At 43.4% G+C, this 27,256-nt stretch overlaps 1 protein-coding gene across 1 annotated transcript in view; it reads left to right on the forward strand.

Moving 5' to 3' along the window:
* Nucleotides 1-3,730: 3,730 nt before the first annotated feature.
* ADAM23 (ADAM metallopeptidase domain 23) overlaps nt 3,731-27,256 on the forward strand; it is a gene marked incomplete at its 5' end in the record, with an annotated part of 64,590 nt that continues 41,064 nt past the window's right edge. The window contains 9 exons of the mRNA XM_081856391.1: nt 3,731-3,766; nt 5,669-5,745; nt 11,436-11,499; nt 14,840-14,922; nt 18,237-18,300; nt 19,354-19,426; nt 22,114-22,187; nt 24,037-24,102; nt 25,086-25,157. Coding sequence (XP_081712517.1) covers nt 3,731-3,766; nt 5,669-5,745; nt 11,436-11,499; nt 14,840-14,922; nt 18,237-18,300; nt 19,354-19,426; nt 22,114-22,187; nt 24,037-24,102; nt 25,086-25,157 — 609 coding nt within the window. The remainder of the gene's footprint in view (nt 3,767-5,668; nt 5,746-11,435; nt 11,500-14,839; nt 14,923-18,236; nt 18,301-19,353; nt 19,427-22,113; nt 22,188-24,036; nt 24,103-25,085; nt 25,158-27,256) is intronic.

A 27,256-nucleotide genomic window follows, 5' to 3' on the forward strand; every position in this document is an offset into this window, starting at 1 on the left:
AAGGAGCTGACAGAGAAAAGAGAAAAATAACTCTAAATATCTGAGATTCTGAGATGAAAGACTTCGGTTAATGCAATAGTTACACGGAACTGTGTGTGCAAATCTTGTTTGACATAGGCCTCTTGTCAGCTGGTTCATTGTGAAACATGCTTTATTCCTCCTAGGGGGTGGTACGTATATAGAGACTCCTAAAACACACATGCTTTGGCAGTGGCCAAGATATAGATATGGATGATTTGGAACCTTATCTTTACATCTCAACTAATTGAGAATGTCATCATACTTTGTACCCCTCAGTCCCTTCTTCTGTGGGTGTCAACACTTCAATAAACTCTCTAGTCCTTATGAATCATGCACATAGTCTTGCAGGCTGCTTACCTCTGCTTGACTGTATCTATGCACCAGCCATGAGCAACAGCATAGTCTCTGACTCAGGGAGTGGGGGGGGGGGGGGGAGAGAGCCAGCCAGATTAGAAGGACTGCAGAGGTGCTATAATGAAATCTCAACAACAAGCCTGAACTGGAGCAAGTTGGCCAGGACTACCCTTGAACGGAGACCCCCAGAGGCAATGCTTCTTTTGCCAGGTTTTGCTGATAGATCAGCCACCTCGCTGCCCTGGATTTGACACTCCCTAGTGCTTGCTTGTTTTTATGGGTCATGCCCCAGATGGAGTAAACCGAGAGGTGGACGAGTGTTAGGCTCAAACCAGAAGTCTCTTCCTCTAAGGATTTTCACTCCTCAGGAACAGGGTAGAGCATTGGACGCAGGAGTAGGGATGCTTGAGGAATTTCATTTCTGTGAATATGAAATAATCTGATCTGCTCCTCCTGAATGAAAGTGTGGATCATAACGTAATTATGCTATTCTTTTCATTTTGCAATTCTCTGAATTTTAGCGATACAGATTTTAGCTCAAAAATAATTCAAAATAAGTTCTAAAATATGTATTTTAGGATAAAATATGTTTAGAAATGCATACACCGAAACTCAGAACACACAGATTAACAACAAATTAATGTAGAAACAAAACACAAAAAGACATTCATAATTTATGTGGATGGGAAATATAGTGATTTGTGCAACCCTACCTAGGAGGAGATAAGGACTGAGATTGGCTCCACACATTGTTGGTGCAAGTTGCTAACTTAGAAATGCTTGAGTACCTGCTATCTGATTATGCTACACTGTTGAACCTTGCTGTGTCTTTTGAACTCATGATCAAGGCAGAACAGTATGTTTCTGCATAGAGGCTACATACATAGGACTATGGAACTGTAGGGCTGTTTGGATCTGGTGGTAGTTTAAACAATGAGGTAGGATCCTTCATAGTGCCCAACTATACTCAAGACATCTTATCAAATACAAATCTAAATTACATAACAAGTTAAAATCGACACAAACGTGAAATCAAATAGCAGTATAACAACATCATATAAATACATCAGGAACAAGCAAATAAAAGGAATTATCATAGCTTGTAAGTGAAAGGGCAATTAAAACATGATGAAAGCCATATCAACAATAGAAAATGAAAAAGATATTGGAGCTCTGACTAAAAAATGCCAGAGTAAAATAATCTTCAAAGTCTGCTGAAAAGCTGGCAGGGAGGAGGCCAGAGGGATTTCTCTTGGAGGCTATTTCATAACTTAGGCTCCACAACTGAAAAGGCCCCTTTTCATGGTCCGCTATCTACACTTCCTTTGGCAAAGGGACCATGAGAAAACCTTAAGAAACTGATTGGAAGATGAATTTCCAATAGGTTCATAGGGGAGGAGACAATTTGTATTTCCTGGTTCTGAGCCTGAAAACTAGCTGGAAGGCAGTGAAGTTGGAACAAAATTGACCTAATATAGTTTGGCATACCAGCTCCAGAAATATGTTTAGTCACAGCATTCTGAACAAGCTTTCCTTAGGAAATCCCTCATTTTTTTGGTATGTAGTTGGTAAAAAGCACTCCAGTGTTGTCAACTGTGCACGACACATCCAGGATTACCTTGATTCTGCAGACCTGATGCTTCAGGGGCTGTGCAACACTATCTGGAACTGGCTGAGCACCGCTTTCAGTATAATCAGTACCATCAATTAGCAGTACTTCCATCTTGTCTGGATTAAATCTCCATTTGTTCACCCACCAATTTCAGTACTCCCAGCAGATATAATTTACAATTTCACTGCCTCCCCAGGACTGGGTGATGAAAATGAGAGACTGAGCTGAGTATCATCAGTAAACTGATGACACCACAGACCAAATCTCTGGGTGACTTTTCCCAGCGGTCTCAGATAATAAGAATGTGGCTAGTAATCTTCTAAATTGCCCCATGCCAAAGGGACCAAGGGTTAGGGAGATTGCATTGCATCTTGTTTACACAGGTAAGATTGCTTCAAAGATAGCTTGAGAAAATATCAGGAAACCAGGCTAAAACAGCTACATATCATTTCATGTCATTTTTATTTATTAATTACAATCAGAACATTCTTCACAATGCTGTTAGTTGCAGTTGGTTCCCATGTGCATTATATCTTTGCCTCAAGAAAGATAAAAGGAAAGGAAAATAAAGGAATTCCAACATTGTAAAGGAGGGGGGACAGGAGAAAATGAGTTATATAGTTAATAAGCTATTACTTAAGGTAGCATTGTTAGTCTTTTCACAATTGACATAGTGTATTCTTTGAAGCAATTTAAGGGAAATAAAGCTATTATATTCACATTAATATATTGTTGTTGTTTAGTCGTGTCCGACTCTTTGTGACCCCATGGACCAGAGCTCGCCAGGCCCTCCTGTCTTCCACTGTCTCACGCAGTTTGGTCCAACTCATGTTAGCTGTGCTCTGGCTAGAGGTTATATATGCACATGGAAGCAGAGTCCCTAGCTAGATGGATGGCAAACTGTGTTTTCAAACTAGTGCTTTACATGTATGGTAGTTCCAGTCCTTTCCTAGATCCAACCGTTGGGGCTGTTTGCATGTGTGATGGCACATCTCAGTTTTAGGAGATGGGAGCAGGCTAGACCTTTCAAAAGGGTTTTGCATGTGCAGTTCCAGCTGCTCTAAATACATAGTTGGATTACAGTCAGTGATGATTCTTTTTCGCTATAGCGGTTAGAATGCCTGTAGTGAGAGTATTAAGCGCCCTGAATGTTAAGAAGGCTAATAGTCTTCATTGGGTATGCCACAACCTCAGATAAACAAAGAGGTTATCCTGCTTTGCTTACAAACTCTGTTGATTGTTTTAATAGGATTGCCGGTTCAACATAAGCAGCAAACTACTGTAGAATAATGAATTATTTAAAAAGGGATTCTGAAACAATTAAGGGCTAAAATAAGGCTTTGCCACATTAACTACATAGTTACCTTTTCAAAAATGCTGTCAAATTCATCATGTGGGAAGGATGAACTATAAAAAATTCTTAATGGTAGGGTGGAGTATAACTGTGTATTTCATAGGAAGAGGATGTAGTGGTGTGTAATTTCTTGGGGGTTCATGTTAGTTACACAGCCAGAGTATTTGAAATCATTTTGTCACCATGAAACTTCTAGAGCTGTGTTTTTTAGGTACTTTTGTTTATTTATTTACATACTTACTATAAAGTTTATATGCTACTGTTTAGCTAGTAAGGCAGGGGTCCCCAACTGTGGGCAGAATTGCTCACCAGACAAACTGTGGCAGGTACCCCATCCCCACAACCTGCTCTTTTGGCTACAACAGAATGCTTCTTTTATTTTCGTGGGGATGGGGAAAGCACCTGGAAGAGATTCAGGACCACAGGTAATGTTCCTATTGTTGAAGCCAGTCATCCAAGTTGTCTCTGCAAGGTCCTAGAGCAACTAGCTAAGTTTTATACAGTGGTGCCTCGCAAGACGAAATTAATCCGTTCCGTGAGGCTCTTCGTATAGCGGTTTTTTTGTCTTGCGAAGCAAGCCCATTGACAGCTTAGCGGATTAGCGCTATTAGCGGTTTAGCGGCTTTTAGCGGATCAGCTGATAAGCGGCTTATCAGCAGATCAGCTAATAAGCGGCTTAGGGCTTAGGAAAAGGGGGGGGGAAGGGGGAAAACCCCGCAGGAACTCACAATACATTTTCGTCTTGCGAAGCAAGCCCATAGGGAAATCGGTTTGCGAAGCGCCTCCAAAACGGAAAACCCTTTCATCTAGCAGGTTTTCCGTCTTGCGAGGCGTTCGTCTTGCGGGGCACCACTGTAACAGGGCTAGGTAGATATTGCCTGGGGGCCTGACCTTGGGTTCTTTTTTTTTTTTTCTTTTTCTTTTTTTTGTCGAGGGATGACTTTCAATAGATCGCAGCGAGGGAGCTGCTCTGCTACGTACGAAACCCTGACCCAGAATCAGGTCGTCTACGAATGATTTAGCACCGGGTTCCCCACGAACGTGCGGTGCGCCAAGGGCGAGAGGCGGCCCCCTTCCGGCCGCGCTCCGCTCCCCGGGCGGACGGCTCTCCGCACCGGGAGGCCGCGCGGGTGCGCGGCAAACCGGCTATCCGAGGCCAACCGAGGCTCCGCGGCGCTGCGGTATCGTTACGTTTAGGGGGGATTCTGACTTAGAGGCGTTCAGTCATAATCCCACAGATGGTAGCTTCGCCCCATTGGCTCCTCAGCCAAGCACATACACCAAAGGTCTGAACCTGCGGTTCCTCTCGTACTGAGCAGGATTACGATCGCAACAACACATCATCAGTAGGGTAAAACTAACCTGTCTCACGACGGTCTGACCTTGGGTTCTGCTTCTTGGCTAGTTAAAAGACTGGTGCCTTCTTCAGCCTGGTTCTAACCTTGGCTCCCCCTTAACCCTTGTTTCAGACTTTCATGCCAGGCTTGTCTTCTCTCTCTGACCTCACCCCCAACTTCTCATTGATTGCCGTCAACGTTAATGGTTATACTTGTCAAATATTTCAAGGAGGAGACTATGTAGATGGCAGCCAACTCCGTTTGTATTTCATTTTGACGTTTTATTGAGTTTTCAGCCATTTGAATTTGACTTCAGACCCACTTATGGGATGGAGGCAGGTTTGGATGCTCTGGTGAGTGATATATGCTGGGAACCACGAAATGTAGAACTCTTAGTTCAGTTCGACATCTCAACGGTTTTTGATACTATCAGCGATGGCATCATCATGGATCACTTGCCTAGCATGGGACTTTGAGGCATCATTTTACAGTGGTTCTGGTGATATGTGTTGGACGCCTTGTTTCAGGGGTTCCTCCTCAGGTACCAGCTCGGAGGACCCTTCAAGGGGATCCTCAGCATTGAACTCAGTGGACCCAGCCTACTCTAATCTTGCCCTTAGGCTACAATCCTATCTCATTGAAACAAGTTGTGTATATTTCTGAGTATACATTTTATTTATTCATTCATTTATTTATTAAATTTATACACTGCCCTATACACAACAATCTCAGGGCGGTTCACAAAAATAAAATAATAAAAAATAAAATAAAATAAATGTCAAAATATTTAATGCATGTTGCCACACCAGAAGTTTGCAATTTTCATACAAAAACACATCAAGCAGAGGAAGAGAAGAATATAGTGCAAAGTGTCCATGGTTAGGATCCCACAGTTTGTGCATCAGCTGGTGTGCTGTGAATAATTTGGCAAACTAACAGAATAACTTTTGTGTGTTTCTCGCCTTCTCCCGCTTCCCTCCTTGTCTTCAGGCTGTGCATCTGGCTCAGGCAAGTTTCCAGATTGAAGCCTTTGGATCTGAATTTATTCTTGACCTCTCCCTGAATAAGTAAGTGCATGTTTATGGCCATTTTTTCCTTCCTTTTGTATTATTAGCCTTGAGCTGTTTTAGTTTTAAGAAATGAGGAGGCTCTGCAGTCATTTCCTGAAAGACTGTTTGATCATTGAACCCTTTAAAAGAGGCAAAATCTGTGGAGGAAATGTCTGTCGAAGGCTACTAACCATGATGGCTCAGCTCTGCCTGAATACCAGCTGCTGGAAACCACGGGAGAGGAGAGGGCGCTTGTGTTTGGGTCCTCCTTGTGAGTTTTCCCCAGGCATCTCCTTAGCCACTTTTGAGTGTAGAATGCTAGACTAGATGGGCCATTGGCCTGACCCAGAAGGTTCTTCTTAGGTTCTTATGCTTACCTGTGCTAGGCTGCAAAGAAGTACAGTGGTGCCCCGCAAGACGAATGCCTCGCAAGACGGAAAACCCGCTAGACGAAAGGGTTTTCCGTTTTGGAGGTGCTTCGCAAAACGAATTTCCTATGGGCTTGCTTCGCAAGACGAAAATGTCTTGCGAGTTCCTGCGGGTTTTTTTTCCTTCCCCCCTTTTTCTAAGCCGCTAAGCCGCTTATCAGCTGATCCGCTAAGCCGCTTATCAGCTGATCCGCTAAGCCGCTTATCAGCTGATCCGCTAAGCCGCTAATAGCGCTAATCTGCTAATCCGCTAATGGGCTTGCTTCACAAGACAAAAAACCGCAAGACGAAGAGACTCGCGGAACGGATTCTTTTCGTCTTGCGAGGCACCACTGTACATGTATTGTTGTTATTATTATATATTTATTTATCACCTGCCTTTTCCCCTGACAACGACTCAAGGCGGCTTACAGATAAAATAAGAACAGCAAAAAGCATAGAAAAGAACTAATACAAATCATTAAGAAACAATTAAACATTAATAGAATTAAAACTATGTAGACGATCACAAGAAAAACAGCATGCCACCAGCCCCCTTGTTAAAAGCAGTCAGTTCCCCAAAGCCTGTTGGAACAAGGCAGGGGGACAAGAAGTGGGGAGCCAGTCTAAATTATCTAGGGGAGGGAGTTCCAAAGTTGGGGAGCAGCCACCGAGGAGGCCTTCTTCTGCATCCCTACCAAGTGTCCCTGTGAGGGTGGTGGGACTGAGAGAAGGGCCTCCCTCCAAAGATCCCAGAAACCCATATGAGGGAATATGGTCTTTCACTTGGTTGGACCCAAGCTGTGCACGGCATCATAGGTCATAACCGGCACTTGGAATTGTGCTCGGAAACAGACTGATAGCCAGTGGAAGTGTTATAACAAGGGAGTCATATGCTTCCCTGGTCAACAATTTGGCTGCAGCCCTTTCAGTGAGTTGAAGTTTCTGAGCAGTTCCATTTACAGCATGCTATAGTACAGTGGTGCCTCGCAAGACGAAATTAATCCGTTCCGTGAGTCTCTTCGTATAGTGGTTTTTTCGTCTTGCAAAGCAAGCCCATTGACGGCTTAGCGGCTTAGCGCTATTAGCGGTTTAGCGGCTTTTAGCGGCTTTTAGCGGCTTATCAGCTTAGCGGATCAGCTGATAAGCGGCTTAGCTGCTTAGAAAAAGGGGGGAGGGGGAAAAACCCGCAGGAACTCGCAAGACATTTTCGTCTTGCGAAGCAAGCCCATAGGGAAATTCGTTTTGCGAAGCGCCTCCAAAACGGAAAACCCTTTCATCTAGCGGGTTTTCCGTCTTGCGAGGCGTTCGTCTTGCGGGGCACCACTGTAATCCAAATGGGATGTAACTATGGGTTGTATCTGCAAACCCAGACTCAAGCCTGGCCATAGCATTCTGAACTTCAGATGATTGCAACTTTTGGTAGTGACCATAACAAGGTAAGATCTGTGAAATGTTATGAGTCGGTTTAGAAGTGGGAAGGCTTCTAGCCCTCCACACTCCTGCCCTTTTTCTGCCCTTGAACTCTCTCATGCTTCGCTTACCTCTTGCCCATCACTCCTCCTCAGTATTGATTCAAAACCGGGAATGAAAGCAGAATGAAGTGGGTCTCGATAATCTTCTTATTCGAAGCATATCTGCAGCTGGTTGACTGACACTCTTTTGATCACCTTGGCCATTAAGAGAATACAGTGGTGCCCCGCAAGACGAATGCCTCGCAAGATGGAAAACTCGCTAGACGAAAGAGTTTTCCGTTTTGGAGGTGCTTCGCAAAACAAATTTCCTATGGGCTTGCTTCGCAAGACGAAAATGTCTTGCGAGTTCCTGCGGGTTTTTTCCCCTTCCCCCCTTTTTCTAAGCCACTAAGCCGCTTATCCGCTAAGCCGCTAAACCGCTAATAGCGCTAATCCGCTAAGCCTTCAATGGGCTTGCTTCGCAAGACGAAAAAACCGCTAGACGAAGAGAATCGCGGAACGGATTCTTTTCGTCTTGCGAGGCACCACCGTATTAGAGACTGAACAGTAGTTTTCTTAAATTGCTGGATCATGGCAGGAGGACAGCCTCTTTTAAGGCCATGGGTATAACTCCCTCCCATAGTGAGCCATTAACTGCTCCATCCAGTAAATCCCTTCCTGCTAGGTTTTATTAGTCATGATGGACAGGATTAAAGGCGATTTACGAAAATAAATAAAACTGGAGAAAAAGTAAAAGGAAATTAAATAATTTAAGTGCAAAGTGTAGCCAAAAAAAAACCATGGTCAGCTTATATGGTCCTTGCTTGACTATTTCAGCCATTTTAAGCGAGAATGCATCAGCACAAATATTTGTCAGCTGTGCAGAAGCACCATTCTCTTATTGAAGTTCAGTTAAGATCTGTTTTTGATTATTTTGTTAGTAGCGTGACTGCTTTTGGAGCGATAAAAGAATGTTTATGAAACTTACTGGATTTGCAACCAGTTAAATTATTTTAAAATGTGGACTCGCATATTAGCACATCTTTCACATACTGATAAATTTGTCTCGGGAACTGCATTTTAGCTGAACTAGAAGTTATTTAGGTTCTAACACCTAACTTCTCTGTTCCATCATGGTCAATGAAATGATGACATTCAGAGTCATGCTTAGCATTATCTACTGTCACCATAAAAAATGTGTGCATTAGAAAGGTGCAAAGCAGGTGAAAAACAGGAGTTTTGCTGGATAAGAGATGGGAAAAGTCGGCAAATAAGCTGATAGGAAGAAAGCAGAGGTAAGAAGGGCTTTTTAAGGTTCCTTTAAAGGAAATTGTGGAGGAAATTTAGTGCACAAAATACACACTTTTTAAATTGTTACAGGTCATTGTACAGCATTTATTTTCAAAAATTAGATAGGGCAATAATCTATCACAGTAGCAGAATGGCATTATGACCTGTTGAGGGTAGTTGGAGAGACACAATTTATACTGCAGGGAACACTCAGTGTTCATTTGCAGCGTTTCTTTGCACAGATGAATTGTCCCCTCTTCCTTTAAGGATTCTTATCAGTTTTTTCAAGGGTAGGGAAGCTTTGCAACAGTGTCCTTTAGCTGCACTGCTGTGAAAATGTTTGTTATTTATTTGAAGCAATTTTATCCTATTGAGAAAAGGTTCTCAGAGCAGCTTGCAAGGACCTGAAGAAAGTCACATATAAAGTATGCATTTCAAGCAACATAATTGACACGAAGCTGATATATTACCTTAATGATTTTAAAATAAAACATGACAAAGGAGGTAGAATGCACATTTAACACAGCAAAATTAACAAAAAAAATCTTAAACATTTCAAATGAAAACATTACTAAAGGAAGTCAAATATAAAATACACATTTAAAGCAGCATAATTAGCAAGAGAATAAAATAAAATATCACAAGCATAGAACATATATGCTGCTGTTGCTGCCAATCCTGCCATTGGTGGTTTATGGTGAGTGGTGGCTGTGGAAGCTCAGGCTCAATGACCTGGGTCTGTACTACGGGCTTATCCACACTTAGCTTTCCTCCATGCTTTTTTGGCAAGGTATGTGCTTTAAAGCTCTGTGAGCACCCTTTTTTCGCCCCAGAGCTTTCCCTGCGTAAACCTGCTCTTTAAAGCCAAATCGGAACAAACGGCAATCCGCAGAAAACTCAACTTGCTGTTTGTTGTACTTCAGCTTTAAAGAGCGGATTATCGCAGGGAAAGGTCTGAGGCGGGGGAAAAACACTTGGACACAGAGCTTTAAAGTGCAGATCTGTGCCTGGAAAGCACAGGGCAAAAGTTAAGTGTGGATAAGCCCCAAGAGACAGCCAAGATCAGGGGTCAGCAAACTTTTTCAGCAGGGGGCGGGGGGCTGACTATATTTTTTGGGGGGGAAATGAACAAATTCCTATGTCCCACAAATAGCCCAGAGATGTCAGATTTAGAAGGTGATTGGGCCGGATCCGTCCCCCGGGCCTTAGTTTGCCTCCCCATGGCCAAGATGGTCTCTTCAGCAGCCTCAACTTTTGTAGCTGGAGCCAGTCAGGGCCCTGCCCTTCAAGCCAGCTGGGAAAAGGCCTGCAAGGCAGGGAGCAGGTCTTCCAGGACTCGCAGGCAAGATTTTTCACCACCTCTGAGTTGACCCCCTTTGTATTCCGTGCGTGTGGGTACAAGCCTTTTTCTTCCATCCTCTGATCTAGTGACTGATCCTCATGTTCTGTTAGAGATACAGTGGTGCCTCGCAAGACGAAAATAATCCGTTCCACGAGTCTCTTTGTCTAGCGGTTTTTTCGTCTTGCGAAGCATCCCTATTAGCGGATTAGCGCTATTAGCGGCTAAGCGGCTATTAGCGGCTTAGCGGCTTAGAAAAAGGGGGGGGAACTCGCAAGACGTTTTCGTCTTGCGAAGCAAGCCCATAGGGAAATTCGTCTTGCGAAGCGCCTTGAAAAACGGAAAACCCTTTCGTCTAGCGGGTTTTTCGTCTTGCGAGGCATTCGTCTTGCGGGGCACCACTGTATTGATAAAACAATGTTTTCACGAGTCAATACATTTTTTTAGCTTGTGTTTCCCCACAACCTTGGTAGTATCCACCATCCTCCTTAACAGTTCTGCCGTTTCTTTTATTTTCTGGGCTGATATCTGTCCCCATCTTGGTAGCCTTCTGCCTCTTAGTTGAGAATTTCCTTTCCAGCAGGCATTTGCCTCCCAGGGTTCACTGATGCATTTAACTTTTTTAACTCTTCTCTTTCCTAATTTGGTGTATTGGTTTCATTGTTATACTATAATGTTGCTTTTGATATGTTGTCCTGAGCATTCAGAAACATAAAAAGCAGCATGTGAAAGCTTTGTTCTTCTTATTTTATTGTTTGTGTTGTAATTATTTATATGTTTTAAACAAGTTTTAATTCTATTAACATTTACTTTTTAAAATGATTGTTTTTTCTTTGTTTTTAGGGTTTCTTGTTTTATCTGTAAAACAAGGGGTCCTGTCAGGGAAAAAGCAGGGGTATAAATAAATATATAATAATAATATAATTTTAGTAATAATATTTGTTTACACACGTGTTTCTTAAGATAAAGTTGTTCAGTTGGGTGTAAGTAATGCCATAGTGAATACATCTAATCTTAATTTTCATAGAAAAAAAGTACAAGTGAATATGGTAGATTAACTGTGATAATCAATAATCCAGGCAAATATTCTTTATTACTTTGTTTGCAGGATGAAGTATGTTAAAATATTGAATGGATAGATAACCATACTGAGCACATTCAGGTTTTCTAGCAGTATTGTTTAAAGAACTATATATATTTTCTCTCATTTCTTTGTAGTGATTTATTATCCTCTGATTATGTGGAAATTCATTATGAAGAAGGAAAACCACAATATTCAAAGGTAATGTAGAAATATTTTATCCTGGCCAAAGAGTGAGCATTTACCAGCATATCCTCTACATGTTCCCCCCTCCCTTTTCCTTGCACATTTCAAACTCTAGGCAGTTTTTGAGGTGCATTTCCTGTAGTGACATCTGTAACAGGGTCATTTCTGTTAGCAAGCTTACAGATACCACACCACCAAAAAGCACCCCGCATTGTCTGGAAGCATATTGCAATAGTTAGAAAAGGACCTGCACATCGGCGATCTTGCGTCAATTTGACACTCCTAAAATGGTTGCTGCCTATAATATAATAATTACAGATTGTATACACTTGGCAGTTAGGAACCACTTAACAAACGTAATTATTTTTGTTTTAGAGGAGCTATATTTAGTCATATTTTCCTGTCTGCCATTAAATTGATAGATGTGTACCGAGTGAAATTTCCTATGCCAAGCGTTAACAAAATTACTGTAGCCACCTGATGTATATTCATTGCTGAAAGCATAGATCATGCATTTTATGGTTTATGGAACTTACAGCATTAAGTAGGGCATCTCTTAAACGTATTGTAAATGTTTGCAGATTTCTACTAATTCTCACCTGTTCAAGTTCTGTGCAAAAGTGTAGAAGTTAGTATTCTAACTTTACCCATTTCTGTACTGTTAAGTTTGAAAAAAGATATTTAACGGATAGCATGTCAGTTAGGATTAGTGGAACGTAAAACTACGTTGCCTACCTCATTGCAGTGCTCTCAATCTGGCTGCTTGCATGGAACCATGCCTCCTTAGGTCATAATTATCCCGCCTTTACTTACAGAGATCGGCATTACCATTATCCTTTGCAGGTGATGGTGCTTCAAAACTTTCCATAAGGATTTGGGAGACTGTGGGCCTGTTTAGATGTTGTCTCTCCCCTTGCTTCTGTATATGTGAGATCAGAGGGAAACTTTTTGGCTTGTGTGCTTACTCCCGTGCTTCAGTCACCATGCATGCATAGACGATGTCCAAACCTGGAAATCCTATGGGTTTTTTTTTAGAGTATGCCTCTAATGTTCAAAAGGGAATCAGTGTTGAAATAATTGTTGGATCTCACAGTTGGATGTTAACTTTTATGTGTGGTGAGGAAGTTTTGGTAATCCTGGGACCGTTCCACATTTCTCTGTATGTAGATGTTGTGCTGCCCTCAGTTCCATGCAGTGGCGTAGCGTGGGGGGTGCAGCGGGGGCCGGCCGCACCGGGCGCAACATCTGCAGCTCTCTGCCCCTACCTGGCTCACTCACTCACTCTCTCTCACTGCTGTGCGAATCTGATCCGAGCCGCCGGGTCGCCACCCACTGTGGGGGGGGGGGTGCCAGGCGTGCAGGTTAGGGGGCGCAAATTACTTGCCTTGCCCCGGGTGCTGACAACCCACACTACGCCGCTGGTTCCATGTTTCTCTGTTGCACTGTGGGAGGGCTTGGTGGGAGGGCTTGGTGTATGTACTGCTACCTCATATGCCCAGCTGCAATAAGACTGAAAAACTGGGAACCTAGCAACTTCATTGGCCTTCAAACGAATTTACAAAATATAGTTGTTGTGTTGTTTTTGTTTTTTTAAAAAACCATCTTTCTGGCCCTTACTCAATGCTAAAGGGACTATTTGCATTATCAGCAGCTCTGGAGTTGCTGAGTCATGAGTCTTACACAGAACCTTTGAGTCAGCAATTGCACCATCTTTGCATGCTGCAGTAACTTGATCTAGATTTCCTTGAGGATATTTACAGACTCAGTTGATTTGAAGAACCTTGAAATCGTGTGTTCCATAGCAGGTATCATTACATCCCCCAAATGCAGAACTGATCTATTACCCTGAAGGTCAAATATAGCCCTTTAATATTTAATTTAAGGAAAGATTTTAATTAATTTTTTAATTTAAATTCAAATTGCCCATATGTGGAGACTTGAAACTGAGATGAAATAATTTAGAAATAATTGCTGCAAGACCAGCATATAATTGCTTCTTTGTGACCTTTGCAATAAGTCATTTGAATGCGCAAACCATAGCATACAATTTTACTGAAAGCACTGGCTGACTGCAGAGGCATTTGGGCCTTCTGTTTTCTTAACATTTTTGTGCCAGAGTAGAGTTAGTAGTATGCACTTCCTGTGTTCCTTAGTGACCAGAGAGAATAAGTACATCATTGCATATCTGGCTAATTTGCTTTGTCATTTACTTTCTTGATAAGCTAGTAATCATTATTTTGTTCTTCCTCTCACAGGGCAGTGTTTTCCAGAGATCTTTATTTTATTCATTGATCTTAGAAAACAAAGTGAAGATAGCAACTCTGGTTTCAGATAGAAATACAGTGGTACCTCAGGTTACATACGCTTCAGGTTACATATGCTTCAGGTTGCAGACTCCGCTAACCCAGAAATAGTGCTTCAGGTTAAGAACTTTGCTTCAGGATGAGAACACAAATCATGCTCTGGCAGCGCAGCAGCAGCAGGAGGCCCCATTAGCTAAAGTGGTGCTTCAAGTTAAGAACAGTTTCAGGTTAAGAACGGACCTCCAGAATGAATTAAGTACTTAACCCGAGGTACCACTGTATAATAGATTCAGATTATACATCATATTACTTAAATCCAGTGCTTTTTTCTAAAAAAAACCCCCCAAAAACGTTTAGAGGTACTCTCATTTTAACTTGAGAAAATCACCATTTTATAGTTCAAATTGGGGAAAATAAATACAGTAAATGGACAAAACTACAAAGATTCACAAAATGTTTAGGGGTATGTGTCCTCCCAGGAAAAAACCACTGCTTAAACCACAGACTCCTAGATTATCAGTCAATTGACTGTATTTCTAACTCTTCTGTAAATATTGTGCTCTCCTTTTAAAAGAACAATGGATTATTATTATTATTATTATTATTATTATTATTATTATTATAAAAACATATTAGTAGGTATTTTGGCTCTTAAAACATCATAAATGAAGCAGATACGTCTATAGTTTATTAGAATATAGGACTGATGATTCCTCAAGAACTTTCCTTCGAAACATTAGTTAAAGGTTTGAATTCTTAAAAATTCTAATCCTACCCACTGAGTGGAAAGTTTAGATGAATCACTACCAAGTCTGTTTAGAACTGCTTTAATTCAGTGTAGCTTTTTGTTTGTTTGTTTCATTTAGGATAAATACATGCTTCTTGTACTTTCCTTAAAAATGCTGGAATTCAAGACGACATGCTTTTTGCTTTGTATAGCCTTTATGCTTACACCCAAGCGATCACTTACCTTATACAGTCCAGGTGAACGCTAACCCTTTTATAAACAAATTGCAAAAACCTTAAATGAAGTTGTCCATTTTATTCCTCAGGGAGGAGAACACTGTTACTATCATGGGAACATCAGAGGTGTCGAGAACTCCAAAGCTGCGCTTTCAACATGCAATGGACTCCAGTAAGTACTGGTATTATCACAGAACCATAGAACTTTAGAGTTGGAAGGCATCCCAAGTCGAACTCCCTGCAATTCAGGAATCTTGCTAGTTTATGTAGTTGCATGGACGTCTTTACCATTGGGCATAGTGGTGCAGCGAACCAGGGCGCAATGCGGTGGAGGGCGCCAGGCGAAGCGTCTGGGGAGGGGAGAGTGGGGAGGTAAGCGAGGCGGAGCAGGGGCTTGGTGTCTGCGTGCCTCCAGCCCAGCACCCGTCTGAGGCGGGAAGGCTCCGGATGCTTTCCCGCAGTCCAGATGTGCTGGTCCCAAGGGTTAACCGTGAGGCGAGGTCCGAGTCCAGTCCGAGGTCGAGGGTGCAGTATGGAGGCAGTCCATCAAAGCTGACGCTGGGTCCAAGGCAGGGAGTCGGGTGAGTCAGGAGCTCCAGCAGAAAAGCAGGACAGGGTGCAGGCAGGAACAGGCTACCAACAATGTTGCTCCCGCAACTTGGACTGGGGCTGGCTGGCTTTTATCTGCCCTGAGGCATAGGGTGGCCCCGGTCCACAGGTGACTCGTCTCTCCTGGCCTGGAGGCGAGCACTCCTCCTGCAGGAACTTAGTTCCCTCCGCCTCTCTGCCCTGAGCCTCTGCAGTTCAGGAGAGGCTGGAGGGTTACCAGACCCAGAGGCAACCTCAGCTTCCCCTGACGGGGCTGAGAGTGGAGCACCTGCAGGCAATGGCTCCTCCATCACCTCAGGAGCCAGAGCAGACTCAGCTGGTGCCTGCTCCTGAGGATCCAGCACAGGTGAGGACCCTTCAGGCTCAAGCCCCAGCTCAGCTGGTTCTGGAGGCGGGGAATCCTGTGCAGGCTGAGATTCCTTAGGTTCAGCATCCGAGTCCGAATCCGAGGCCATCACACTGGAGCTCTCTCCGCTGGCTCTGCGACACACCACCTCCTCGGCTGCGTGGTGTGTGCTTGCATCCTAAGCTCTGTGCATAATCAACGTGACTCTATCACCTCCCCCCCCCCATCCACTCTACCTCAAAAGATCCCCACGCTCGAGGCTACACGCTGCAACTGCTGCCCCCTCCCTCCTTCCCTGGCTTCTCCACCGCCATGCACGGAGCCTGCCTCCTCCCGCTGCCCCCAGCACCTCTGCACTCCTTCACACGAACCGTATTTCCTTCCCCTGCCCGATCCTCTCCCAGTCAAGCTCTCTCCTACCTGCCTTCCTCCCCAAGCAAGGTTGGCGAAACTGCGGCCGAGTGAGCGTGCTTCTACGCTGCATTGATATAGACGGCCTTGTTCGCTTCGCCTGTCCCTGCCCAGACGAGACCCCTGCCTGGCTCCTGTGCCGCCCCCATCGTGCCCGGCTGCCCAGCCCCACACCTTGATCCCACCACAGGAGCCGATGCCCAGCCGTGCTCGAGCAGCAGCGCGAGGGCGGGAGCAGCCTTTCCTAAAAAACTTTAGGGCCCCCCCTTTAAAAAGATCAACAACTCTGGGGGAGGGGGGGCGCCGGAGGGATCTTTGCACCATGGCGGCGAATATGCTTAAGATGGCCCTGTATAGTTGCAACATAGTTACTGGATGGGATGGGGGGGGGGAGTCTCCCTCTCTGGATGAGCCCCTCTGATGCTTCTGCTGCCACCTCACAGTCAGTGAATGCTTTAAGGAATTGTGGAGGAAGATGAGAGGCTCGCAGAAAAGGTGCACAGGGTGGGTGGTCAGGAAGGGGTTATTTGGGGAGCCTCAGATTTATTTCCAGTTCAATCAAAGGTGAACAGCCGATGTGAATGCTTGGATGAACTACGGGAATCTTCCTAGATACCCATATTTTAAACTACCGTGTTTTTCGCTCCATAAGGCGCACCTGACCATAAGGCGCACCTACTTTTTTTTGAGGGGGGGGAATTCAAGGGAAAAAAATATGCAGCTCTTGGGGACTTTTGCGGGAGGTGGGGGAAGTGAGAGAGCCTTGCTCTGTCCCTTCCCACACCTCCCGCAAAAGCCAGGGATAGCCGCGCGAAGCCTCCCCAGGGCAGCAGGATGAAGGCTCCCCGCTGCCCTGCGGAGGCTTCAAGGGCTACCCCAGAGCTGCTCAGGAGCTTGTCGGGGGAAGCCCAGGTTTCCCCCACCCCCAGCCCCAAAAAGCAGGTTGGGGCTGGCGGGGGAAGCCCGGGTCCTGTCCCCCCCCAGCCCCAGGGGCCACACATTCGCTCCATAAGATGCACAGACATTTCCCCTTAGATTTTAAGAGGAAAAAAGTGTGTCTTATGTAGCGAAAAATACGGTATGTTATTTTAATTTCAGGTAGGTAGCCGTGTTGGTCTGACACAGACGAAATAAAAAATTAAAAAATAGTCTGGTAGCACCTTAGAGACCAGCAAGGTTTGTTCTGGGTATATGCTTTTGTGTGCATGCACACTTCAGATACACTGAAACAGAAGTCACCGGACACTTATATTTTGTGGTAGGGTGGGGTGGGATTTTACTCAGGAGGGTAGTAGGAGATGTGTGATTGACTCAATGGGTATAGTAAACCTGTTGACGACTGTTAACGACTGCAATTAGTCCTACAGGAAAAAGCAAGGATAGTATGCAGATGACCAGAAACAGCTTTAGCATGTGTAATGAGACAAGAATCCAATATTCAGACCAGGTCTTGCCATAGTTTTCAGTATATAAACCCTCCCACTACAGTCATACCTCGGGTTGAAGTAGCTTCAGGTTAAGCATTTTTGGGTTGTGCTCCACGGCGACCCGGAAGTAACAGAGCACGTTACTTCCGGGTTTTGCTGCTTGTGCATGCGCAGACGCTCAAAATGACATCATGCGCAGAAGCGGTGAATCGCGACATGCACAGACGCGGGTTGCATTTGCTTCAGGATGTGAACGGGGCTCCAGAACGGATCCTGTTCACATCCAGAGGTGCTACTGTATATATAAGGGTCTGGTGACTTTTGTTTCAGTGTATCTGAAGAAGTGTGCATGCTCACAAAAGTTTATACCCAGAACAAACTTAGTTGGTCTCTAAGGTGCTTATGGACAATTTTTTTATTTTTTTTATTTATTATGTTATTTTACTGATTGATGGGTATCACTATTCATTTTTTTCTGGTTTTAAGATTATGTTTTATATATTGCTTAATGGTTTTTGAAGCCTCTTTGGGAGTGTTTGCCCTAAACAGTCTTATAACTATATTAAATAAATTGATGGGCTCTGTACTCAGATATTCCAGTCTGAAACAGTACTGATGATTCTGTAAATGCCTACTCTGGTATAGCTTCCTTGACTTGATTATCTTAAATCTATGTTTTTTCTTATATTCTAGTGGTATGTTTGAAGATAGTTATTACCTATATTTGATAGAGCCTTTGGAATTGACTCACAGTACGGTAAGTTAATACTGAGCTATGTAGGTGTTGTTTTGGTTTGTTAACTGATAGGCTTGAATAGAAGATAAGAATTCTGTAGGTTAGTAATGTTTGCAAACTGCAATTCCATCTACACATATAGTAGTACTCATTTGCAGTTAATATTTTGAAATAGATGCAAATGCTCAGATTTAAAGTTATATTTCAGCTTACAAAAGAACGGGGCGGGGAAACAAAAAAGGGGGAGGTGATTATTTGCTTGCTTAAATTACAACCTGATAAACAAAAATGGACACATATATGACTGAAGTTCAGAAACATCTTGCCAGCAATCAGCAGGAGAATCCAGGTTTCAGAGACTTTTGTCATCTAAATGCATATTCATAGAATATGAAGATTATTCTTTAGTCTTTAAATAAGGTAATGAATATTCAAATATAGCAAACAAAGTCAGTTGTACATAAATCAGATTCCCCTTTTCCCTTGAAGGCTTCCAGCTTCAGGGAAGCTCTGATTCAGTAGATAGACTTTAGGCAAACTTCAGAGGATCAGGACTATTCCCTTGTATCTGAAGATGTGGTGTGGAAAATAGATACAGATGCATGTGAGGCTCTCTGCCCCAGCCTCTTCCTGCTCACTAAACCCTGTTTCCTCTTCAGCTTCCGAAACTTCCTCCTCCCAGTCTTCTCTATCTAACTGCTTACTGTCATCCCACCTCCAGTCTGCTGGCTCTGAGCCTTCTTTCCCTGGGGGTTCTTTTAAGGGTTCCCCAGCTGGTGCCTCCCCCCCCCGACTCCTCTGCATCTAGCCAAGTCCATGACGGAAGGAGAGGGGAGATTGTTTCATCAGCACAAGCATTGCTGCTTGCCAGACAGAACAATAATAATGGCATGACATTGAATTCCTCACTATATCTCGTAGTGTGGCTTTGCACATTTGGATTAATTGTTGTTGCAATATTAGTTAATTTAAAGGGCAGAGCTTCATACCCATGAACAATATTCCATAAATTAGAATGTCTTGAGCTTGAATTTGTCCCATGATTGACAGACCTGTTTTTCTCTTTTGTTACAGAGAAGTACAGGTAGACCACATGTCATCCAGAGGACATTGGGAACAAATACTTCCAAGCAATTGGAAGACCTTGGTATGGGACTTTTGATACCCTGTTGCAGTGATATTTAATGCTATACAGTGGTACCTCAGGTTACATACGCTTCAGGTTACATATGCTTCAGGTTGCAGACTCTGCTAACCCAGAAATAGTGCTTCAGGTTAAGAACTTTGCTTCAGGATGAGAACAGAAATTGTGCTCCGGTGGCGCGGCAGCAGCAGGAGGCCCCATTAGCTAAAGTGATGCTTCAGGTTAAGAACAGTTTCAGGTTAAGTACGGACCTCCGGAACGAATTAAGTACTTAACCTGAGGTACCACTGTGCAACGACTTTGTCAGTTATAAATCATTTAACTTTCTGCTGTAACAGAAAGGAAGTTTAGGGAAGTTTTTAATGTTTAATGCTGTATTGTTTTTAACACTTGATTGGAAGCCGCCCAGAGTGGCTGGGGAAACTCAGTCAGATGGGCGGGGTATAAATATTATTATTATTATTATTATTATTATTATTATTATTATTATTATTACTACTACTACTACTACTACAAGGGCTGAAACAATTGGTGGTTGTCTGTATTTGAATGCTGCAGCATTAGAAACCTCTTCGGATGTTCTTTGAATGTGTGCAGAAATAAAATGCGGAGGTGGAGCAGGACTGTGCCTGTTTCCATCAGTGTCTCCATCCTTACTGTTTCCAACCCTGAGTGTGGCATATTGAGCAGAAGATCTGAAGAGGGATCCTTTGCACATTTGGAGAACACACTTAAGAATCCTTCCTGTGGTTAAGAGCCTCGTGTAACCAGGGTTCCTGATTGTGGGGGTGATTATAAGCATGTTTAGCCAAACATGTGAAAACTCTCCTTTCAGTCCTTCCTTCTGAATGAGCAAAGGTGGGGAGGTGGAGTCGGTGGAGTTGGGGACTTGGAGGGTGGGTCTGGTGAATATGCTTCTGCTCGCTCTCCATGCATTATTCTCCCACACTTCTGAAGAATGCCTGGAGGCAGGGGTGACCTGAGGGGTTTCAGCACCTTAGGTGAAGCACCTTGTTGCCGTGATGGAGGGTGGGCCGAAGGGGAGATTCCCCCCTCCCTGGCTTGGCTGCGAAACTGGGTGGCGGACCCCCCCCCTTTTACCAACTCAGCAGGAGGGGAGGTGTTCCACAGAGCTTTGCCACCAGTCCCTCTCTGCCCCTAGATTCGGGGAAGCCAGCTAGGCAACAGAAAGTGGATGATGCCTTGGAGGGGTGCCACCAGACACAGCTGCCTCACCCTGCCTTATGGGTGGGCTAGCTCTGCCTGAATGAGACCAACGTGCTCAATTTCCCTGCAGAACTAGGTAAAGGTAAAGGGACCCCTGACCATTAGGTCCAGTCATGGCCGACTCTGGGGTTGCGGCGCTCATCTCACTTTATTGGCCAAGGGAGCCGGCGTACAGCTTCTGGGTCATGTGGCCAGCATGACTAAGCTGCTTCTGGCGAACCAGAGCAGCGCATGGAAGCGCCGTTTACCTTCCCGCTGCAGCAGTACCTATTTATCTACTTGCACTTTGACGTGCTTTTGAACTGCTAGGTTTGGCAGGAGCAGGGACCGAGCAACAGGAGCTCACCCCGTCGCAGGGATTCGAACCGCCGACCTTCTGATTGGCAGGTCCTAGGCTCTGTGGTTTAACCCACAGCGCCACCTGTGTCCTGCAGAACTAGGTAGACATAAGCAATATGGTTGATGATCTTCCTTTCTTAAAATATCCGTTTTTCTTTTTCAAAAAATAATAATCATTTTTAGTGACAACCTGATATTTACCTTAATGGTGAAAATGTTAGGATTTCATTGGCATCTACAGATGAGGAAATCACATTCCGGTTATTTAAAATATTTTTGCCAGTGCTCATGGAACTGTTGCATTTCAAAATGTGTAGCTTTTTCATCTATATAATTTTTTGGTCAGGGGTTCAGTAGTTAAACCCCAGTAGTAAATTACTCTCTGGTTCTGGTATTGCTACCCATACTGATTCTCTGGAGGAATCTGTCCCTTTTTGATTTCTAGTTAGCTGGACTCTGTGTCCTCTGATGCCACAACTGATGAAGCACTGGCAGTGTGAATCAGTGTGTGATTTTGGGTAGTCATGGACACCAGGAATAGAATTAAGGAGGCCGTTCAGTGGTTCCAAGGTGAAAGATCTACATGGAGAAACTGTGTCTGAGAACAATTTTGGTAAACAGCAGTAAATAAAGTTGTCAGCTAAGCACATTAAACAACAAAAATCATGTCTAAATAGACAGGTTTTTAGCCTTTTTTTAAAGGGTGAAGATAGAGAATTTGGGGGACAGCACAGCTGATTTTGTAAGCTAATCTGCTGCTCCCTACATATGACCCCTGCAATTGCAATTTGAGACAGCAGTAGTGGTAAGGCCAGCCCTGTATTGAAGGCCAGAAAAAATATATAGATCTAGACAGCCCATTTCTTCAAGAAGCACCGCAGTTTGCTTGCACAACATGGCTAAGAATGGCAGATTTGAAATAGACCTCTAGGTTACCAGATCTTGGGGAAACAAAGGATGGAGTCCATCTGAGAGGAGAAACAGGAGAAGCGCCAGTGCAAGGGTGGAAAGGAGACACAAACTGTTAGGTGCACAGGAAATTGATTTATTGGCCAATTTGATAAAGCTATGGGTAATATCCCATGAAGCTGAAACTTCTTTTCTATTGTTTTTTTCTTCCATAGATTATGACTCTACTTCTGAATGGCCCTTTCTGTCTGAGTTGCAATGGCTAAGACGGAAAAGAAGGAGGAGAGCTGTGAGTGTTACCAGTAACACAATTTTCAAATACGTGTATTCACTTCATGTATGTTCCTGGCATAAGAGAAAAGAGGCAGAAGCTAAAGTTATCTTACATTGGATATGTAGCTGCACTCAGATTGATGATTTGCTGTTTCCTACCAGTAAAGATTGAAGAGACCCAGCGTACAGTCCGTAATTGCATATTTAACCCAGAAACAAGTCAACAATTTTGAAAGATGCAAAAGAAAAGGCGGTGTGCGTACAGAGATCAAATTGAATTGTTATGTAAATCACTAATGATATCATCAAATGGTGCACAAAAAGCTGGTGTAAAGAATGAAGAAAATTATAATTTAATCCTGAAATACTGAGTTAGCTAAATCACCATTTGCTGCTGGAATGTATTATTTAGATTTTAATCTTAATATAGAATTAGAGCCTTTTACACCAGGGGTTGCCAATTTTGGGGGGACCAACAGGCGCACTGAAGTTTTAAGATCGTGCCACCAGTCTCAAAATGGCCAGAGTGGGGAGCATGGCATAGCACAAAATGGCTGCTATGTCTGTAAGAGCAGAAAAAAGATAGGACCACAAAATGGTGTGGCCTCTCCCATCAGTGGCTGAAAAGGCACCCACATCAGCCTCTACTGCACATGCTCACAGAAGGAAGCTTTCGGCACCTCCCACATGATCAGAGCAGAAGGGAAGGTGGTTGTCTAATCCTGACACCCAGTGTAGTGTTGGTATGTTGAAGGGAGGGGTGTTCAGTGTAGGAGAGGCCGAGCCAGAGCAAACAGAAACTGAGCAGGAAGAGCGGTCTCTCGTGTAATGTGTATTTTTGAGGAGATACCTTCCACTGGGTGCCACTGAATGTACTGGTGGGCACACTGGCATGTGTGGGTGCCACGTTGAAGACCCCTGTTTTGCACTGCCAGGCAGGAATGACTAAACATATGACACTGCATTATGCCTTATGAATGTCAGATCAACAGTACAGTGGTACCTCGGGTTAAGTACTTAATTCTTTCTGGAGGTCCGTTCTTAACCTGAAACTGTTCTTAACCTGAAGCACCGCTTTAGGTAATGGTTCCTCCTGCTGCTGCTGCACCGCCGGAGCACAATTTCTGTTCTCAACCTGAACCAAAGTTCTTAACCTGAAGCACTATTTCTGGGTTAGCGGAGTCTGTAACCTGAAGCGTATGTAACCCGAGGTACCACTGTACTACGCTGACTGGTACTGTATCAGATTCCAGGCAGAGCCCTTTCACAGCTCTTAACAGTGGAGGCTGCTCTGTTAGGGCAAATGGGGCAATGCCCCATTAACCTGGCCTTCAGCTAGCACTTGCCTGCCCTTTTACCTGCAACCAGCCCAGGGCAGGGGGTAGCCCTGGCTATCAGCTTCCTCCCCGATAGCCTTGGTGTTGCTCTTGTGGCAGGGGGAAGGATAGGGACAAAGCTAGTATCGGTTGGCTCTGCCAGTCATTTGCTCTGGCTCCACTAACTGTTGGCCCCTCTGCCTTTCCCCTTACTAGTCCCAGTGAGCACCAGCAACCACTGCCCAATGCCTTAGGTATTATTGACTGAAGATGCCAGGGACTAAGCTTGGGACTTCTTAATAAGGTTTAAGCTCCACTCCAATGGATATAATTTGTAAAATGGCCATGGAACAGATCAGAAGAACAAACGTGCCAATGAAATGAATATATTATAGTTAGAAATGCTGTCATTAAAATATATCATCCTAAACCCTTGAGAGATTTCAGTTGAATCAGGTTTAGGTACACAGAACAGCATTGCATTGTAAGTGATAAAGCAACCCTAAATTCATTTTTAAAAATCCAACTATAGCTTTTAAAATCCTTCAGGTTTCCCGTGGCATATTTGAAGAAATGAAATACTTGGAGCTCATGATTGTTAATGACTATAAAATGGTAAGCTGGCTGTACTAATTAATTCTATTGTTATCTAATTTAGTTACAATATGCCCTCTTCTTTACACTTATTTTCTGCTGCAAATGTTATTTACTGATACAACTTCCTGTATTTATTACAGTTACTGAAATCCTACCTTTCAGGAGGAGGGGTAGGAAAGAAATGATAAATGATGATAAATGATAAATCCAAAGTTTTGCTGTTGTTATCTTCATTTATTACCCATCCTTCGCCTTAAGGCTCTAGGTGGCTCAGAACAATTTAAAATGCAGCATTAAAAATAGTTTAAAACAAATTACAATCACAAGAATATTGTTGGTTCTAAAAATATACATCTTAGGCCAAGGAAAATAAGATAAATTGTCACCTTCTTGATTTATGTTCAGATTGCCCTGGCCCTGACCACCCATCTAATTTGGCACCTGAGACTGATCCTGATAAGGATCCGGCCTGTGAAGCCAAAAATGTTCCCTACCCCTTAAGGCCTACATAATTTAGTTATCATGTTCCGTTTTAAACACTTTACTGATTTTATCTGTGTTTTAGTATGTATACTTGTTTTTTCACCGTACTGTGAATAATAGCTGCTTTTATCAATAATTTTATTATGTACACAGGTTATATAGTTTTGTGATTAAGTGGTATATAATTTTTTCCAAGTAATATATAAATCTGTTTTGATAGTCTGATTCACAGCCTCGCAATAGTATTGTTGCACTTAAAGGCGGAATTGAGAGCAAATGCAAAGGAGACATGGGACCACTAGCTCCAGGAATTAAATATATTTTCAAAGTGAAACTGATGGGGGAAAGTTGTTGCAGTTAACTATTTTATAGTAGTTCTCCCCCTTTTTTTCGTGACACAAATGCTTGTGAATTCCATAAACATTAGCAGTTCAAGAGGAAAACACTGATTAGCAGAGCCGCTGTTTGTTCTTTGCATTGCCAGGAGATCAAATTATGATTTAACATTTTTCTTCTAGTTTAAAAAGCACCGATCATCCCATGCTTACACAAACAACTTCGCGAAATCTGTGGTAAATCTAGTGGATGCTGTAAGTATTGCAATAATTGGTACAATTAATGCCTCATGATTCAACATTTGACTTTGCAGACGTTGGGATGAAAATAGTGGTGACAGAGGATGTAAACTTCCACAACCTTGGGAGCACGAACCAGTATATACCCAATGGCAATCCTACTAATCCTTATGTAGCCAAAAGGGAGTTATCAGTAGCCCTGGAGGAACCTCTGTAGATCTCCAATATTAAAAATTGGGCTGGGTGGGTCTATCAGATACCCCAAAACAGTGAGGACTAGGTATGATTAGCGTTCACAGAACTCTGACTGACTGGGTGTGTGGTGGTGGGGAGGCTACAACTAAAAACTAGGAAAGGAGAATGTAATAAAGTGTCCTGGAAAAGGTTTCTGCAGGCCAAATGGAATAATGAGCGGGAGCGCTCCATGCTGCAGCATTTTGCTACAGGTTCCACTTGTGACTTTTTAGTGCTCATTTTATTTACATCCTGCTGTATCATTAAACAAACAAACAAACAAAAAACCAGCGGTTTACAACAATATACAGTAAAACCAAAACCGAACAATAAAATTACAATAAGTTAAAAGCAGAAACAAATTAAAAATGAAACATCAAAAGACCATTGTGGGGGATGTACCGTATTTTTCCGTGTATAACACGAGCCCATGTATCAGACGACCCCTATTTTTGGGAGCCCTCAACAGTTGTTTAGCTTCTTTTGTAAGTTCACTGAGCTGTTGAGCAGCTTTTTGATGATCCCCCGCTCTGGCTGACGGAACTGGTGCCATAATACACCGCATAATAATAATAATAATAATAATAATAATAGCAGTAGTACTAATTTTTATACCCCGCCCTCCCCAGCCAAGGCCGGGCTCAGGGCGACTAACAAGCAATAATAAAAACAAGTTGAATGAATACAACTTAAAAACAAGATTAAAATACAACATTAAAATATTGAAACATTAAAATATTAAAATGCAGCCTCATCACAGGAGGAGAAAGGAAAAAGAAAGAGGGGGAGGGAATCAAATTGGCTCCAAGCCAAAGGCCAGGTGGAACAACTCTGTCTTACAGGCCCTGCGGAAAGAAATCAGATCCTGCAGGGCCCTGGTCTCATGAGGCAGAGCGTTCCACCAGGCCGGAGCCAGTGTTGAAAAGGCCCTGGCTCTGGTTGAAGCTAATCTAACTTCCTTAGGGCCTGGGACCACTAGGGTGTTGCTATTTATGGACCTTGAGGCTCTCCGTGGGGCATACCGGGAGAGGCGGTCCCGTAGATACGAGGGTCCTAGGCTGTGAAGGGCTTTAAAGGTCAAAAGCAGCACCTTAAATCTGACCCTGTACTCCACCGGGAGCCAGTGCATACTGGCACTCACCAAATACTCTTCCTAAGCCTGGAAGAGCAGGTAAGCAGCCTCCTCTCCGACATTTCCCTGCTACCGCTGCAGCACCAGCCCTCGCTTACTTAGCATATAAGACAACCCTCAATTTATTTTAAAAAAAAACAACAGAAAAAAGGTTGTCTTATACATGGAAAAATACAGTACTCTTAATGGCAGAATAGAAAAGTTTTCAGCGGTCATTTAGAAGTTGCCACCCAAGACCAGTTCAGTTCAATAAGTAGGTCACCAAAAGTTATATGAGACATCAACACATCACCTGGGCCAAGACACAATCCAAAGAAACATGCGACAACAAACCTGAAGTGATGTGGAGCCTACTGTAATAATGGTGTCTCTGTATATAATACCTTGATTAACATAATTTTCTAAATATTGTTATGGTCTTCTGTTAAACTTAAGGTTAAATGCTGTGAGACCCCATGATATTAATAATTAGGTAGGCTGGGCCTCCTCCAGAATTCCACCCCGACTAACTGGATAAGTTTATGAAACTAAATGGCACACTAAAGTAAAATCTTATTTTTAAATGTACCCACACACAAAGATAGGATTCCAGGACAAATACTTTACGTCTGCACCCTCGAACATACACAGAGCAGTTTCCTCCTTGCCCCTCATCCCTTAACCAGGGGCAGATTTGCAATAGAGTTGGGAAAGGTTGGGGTGCCGTGGTGGTGCACAGACTACTATATCACATTCTACATTATTCCTC

This window comes from Podarcis erhardii (assembly GCF_964252035.2).
Source record: "Podarcis erhardii genome assembly, chromosome: 1".
Taxonomy (NCBI): domain Eukaryota; kingdom Metazoa; phylum Chordata; class Lepidosauria; order Squamata; family Lacertidae; genus Podarcis; species Podarcis erhardii.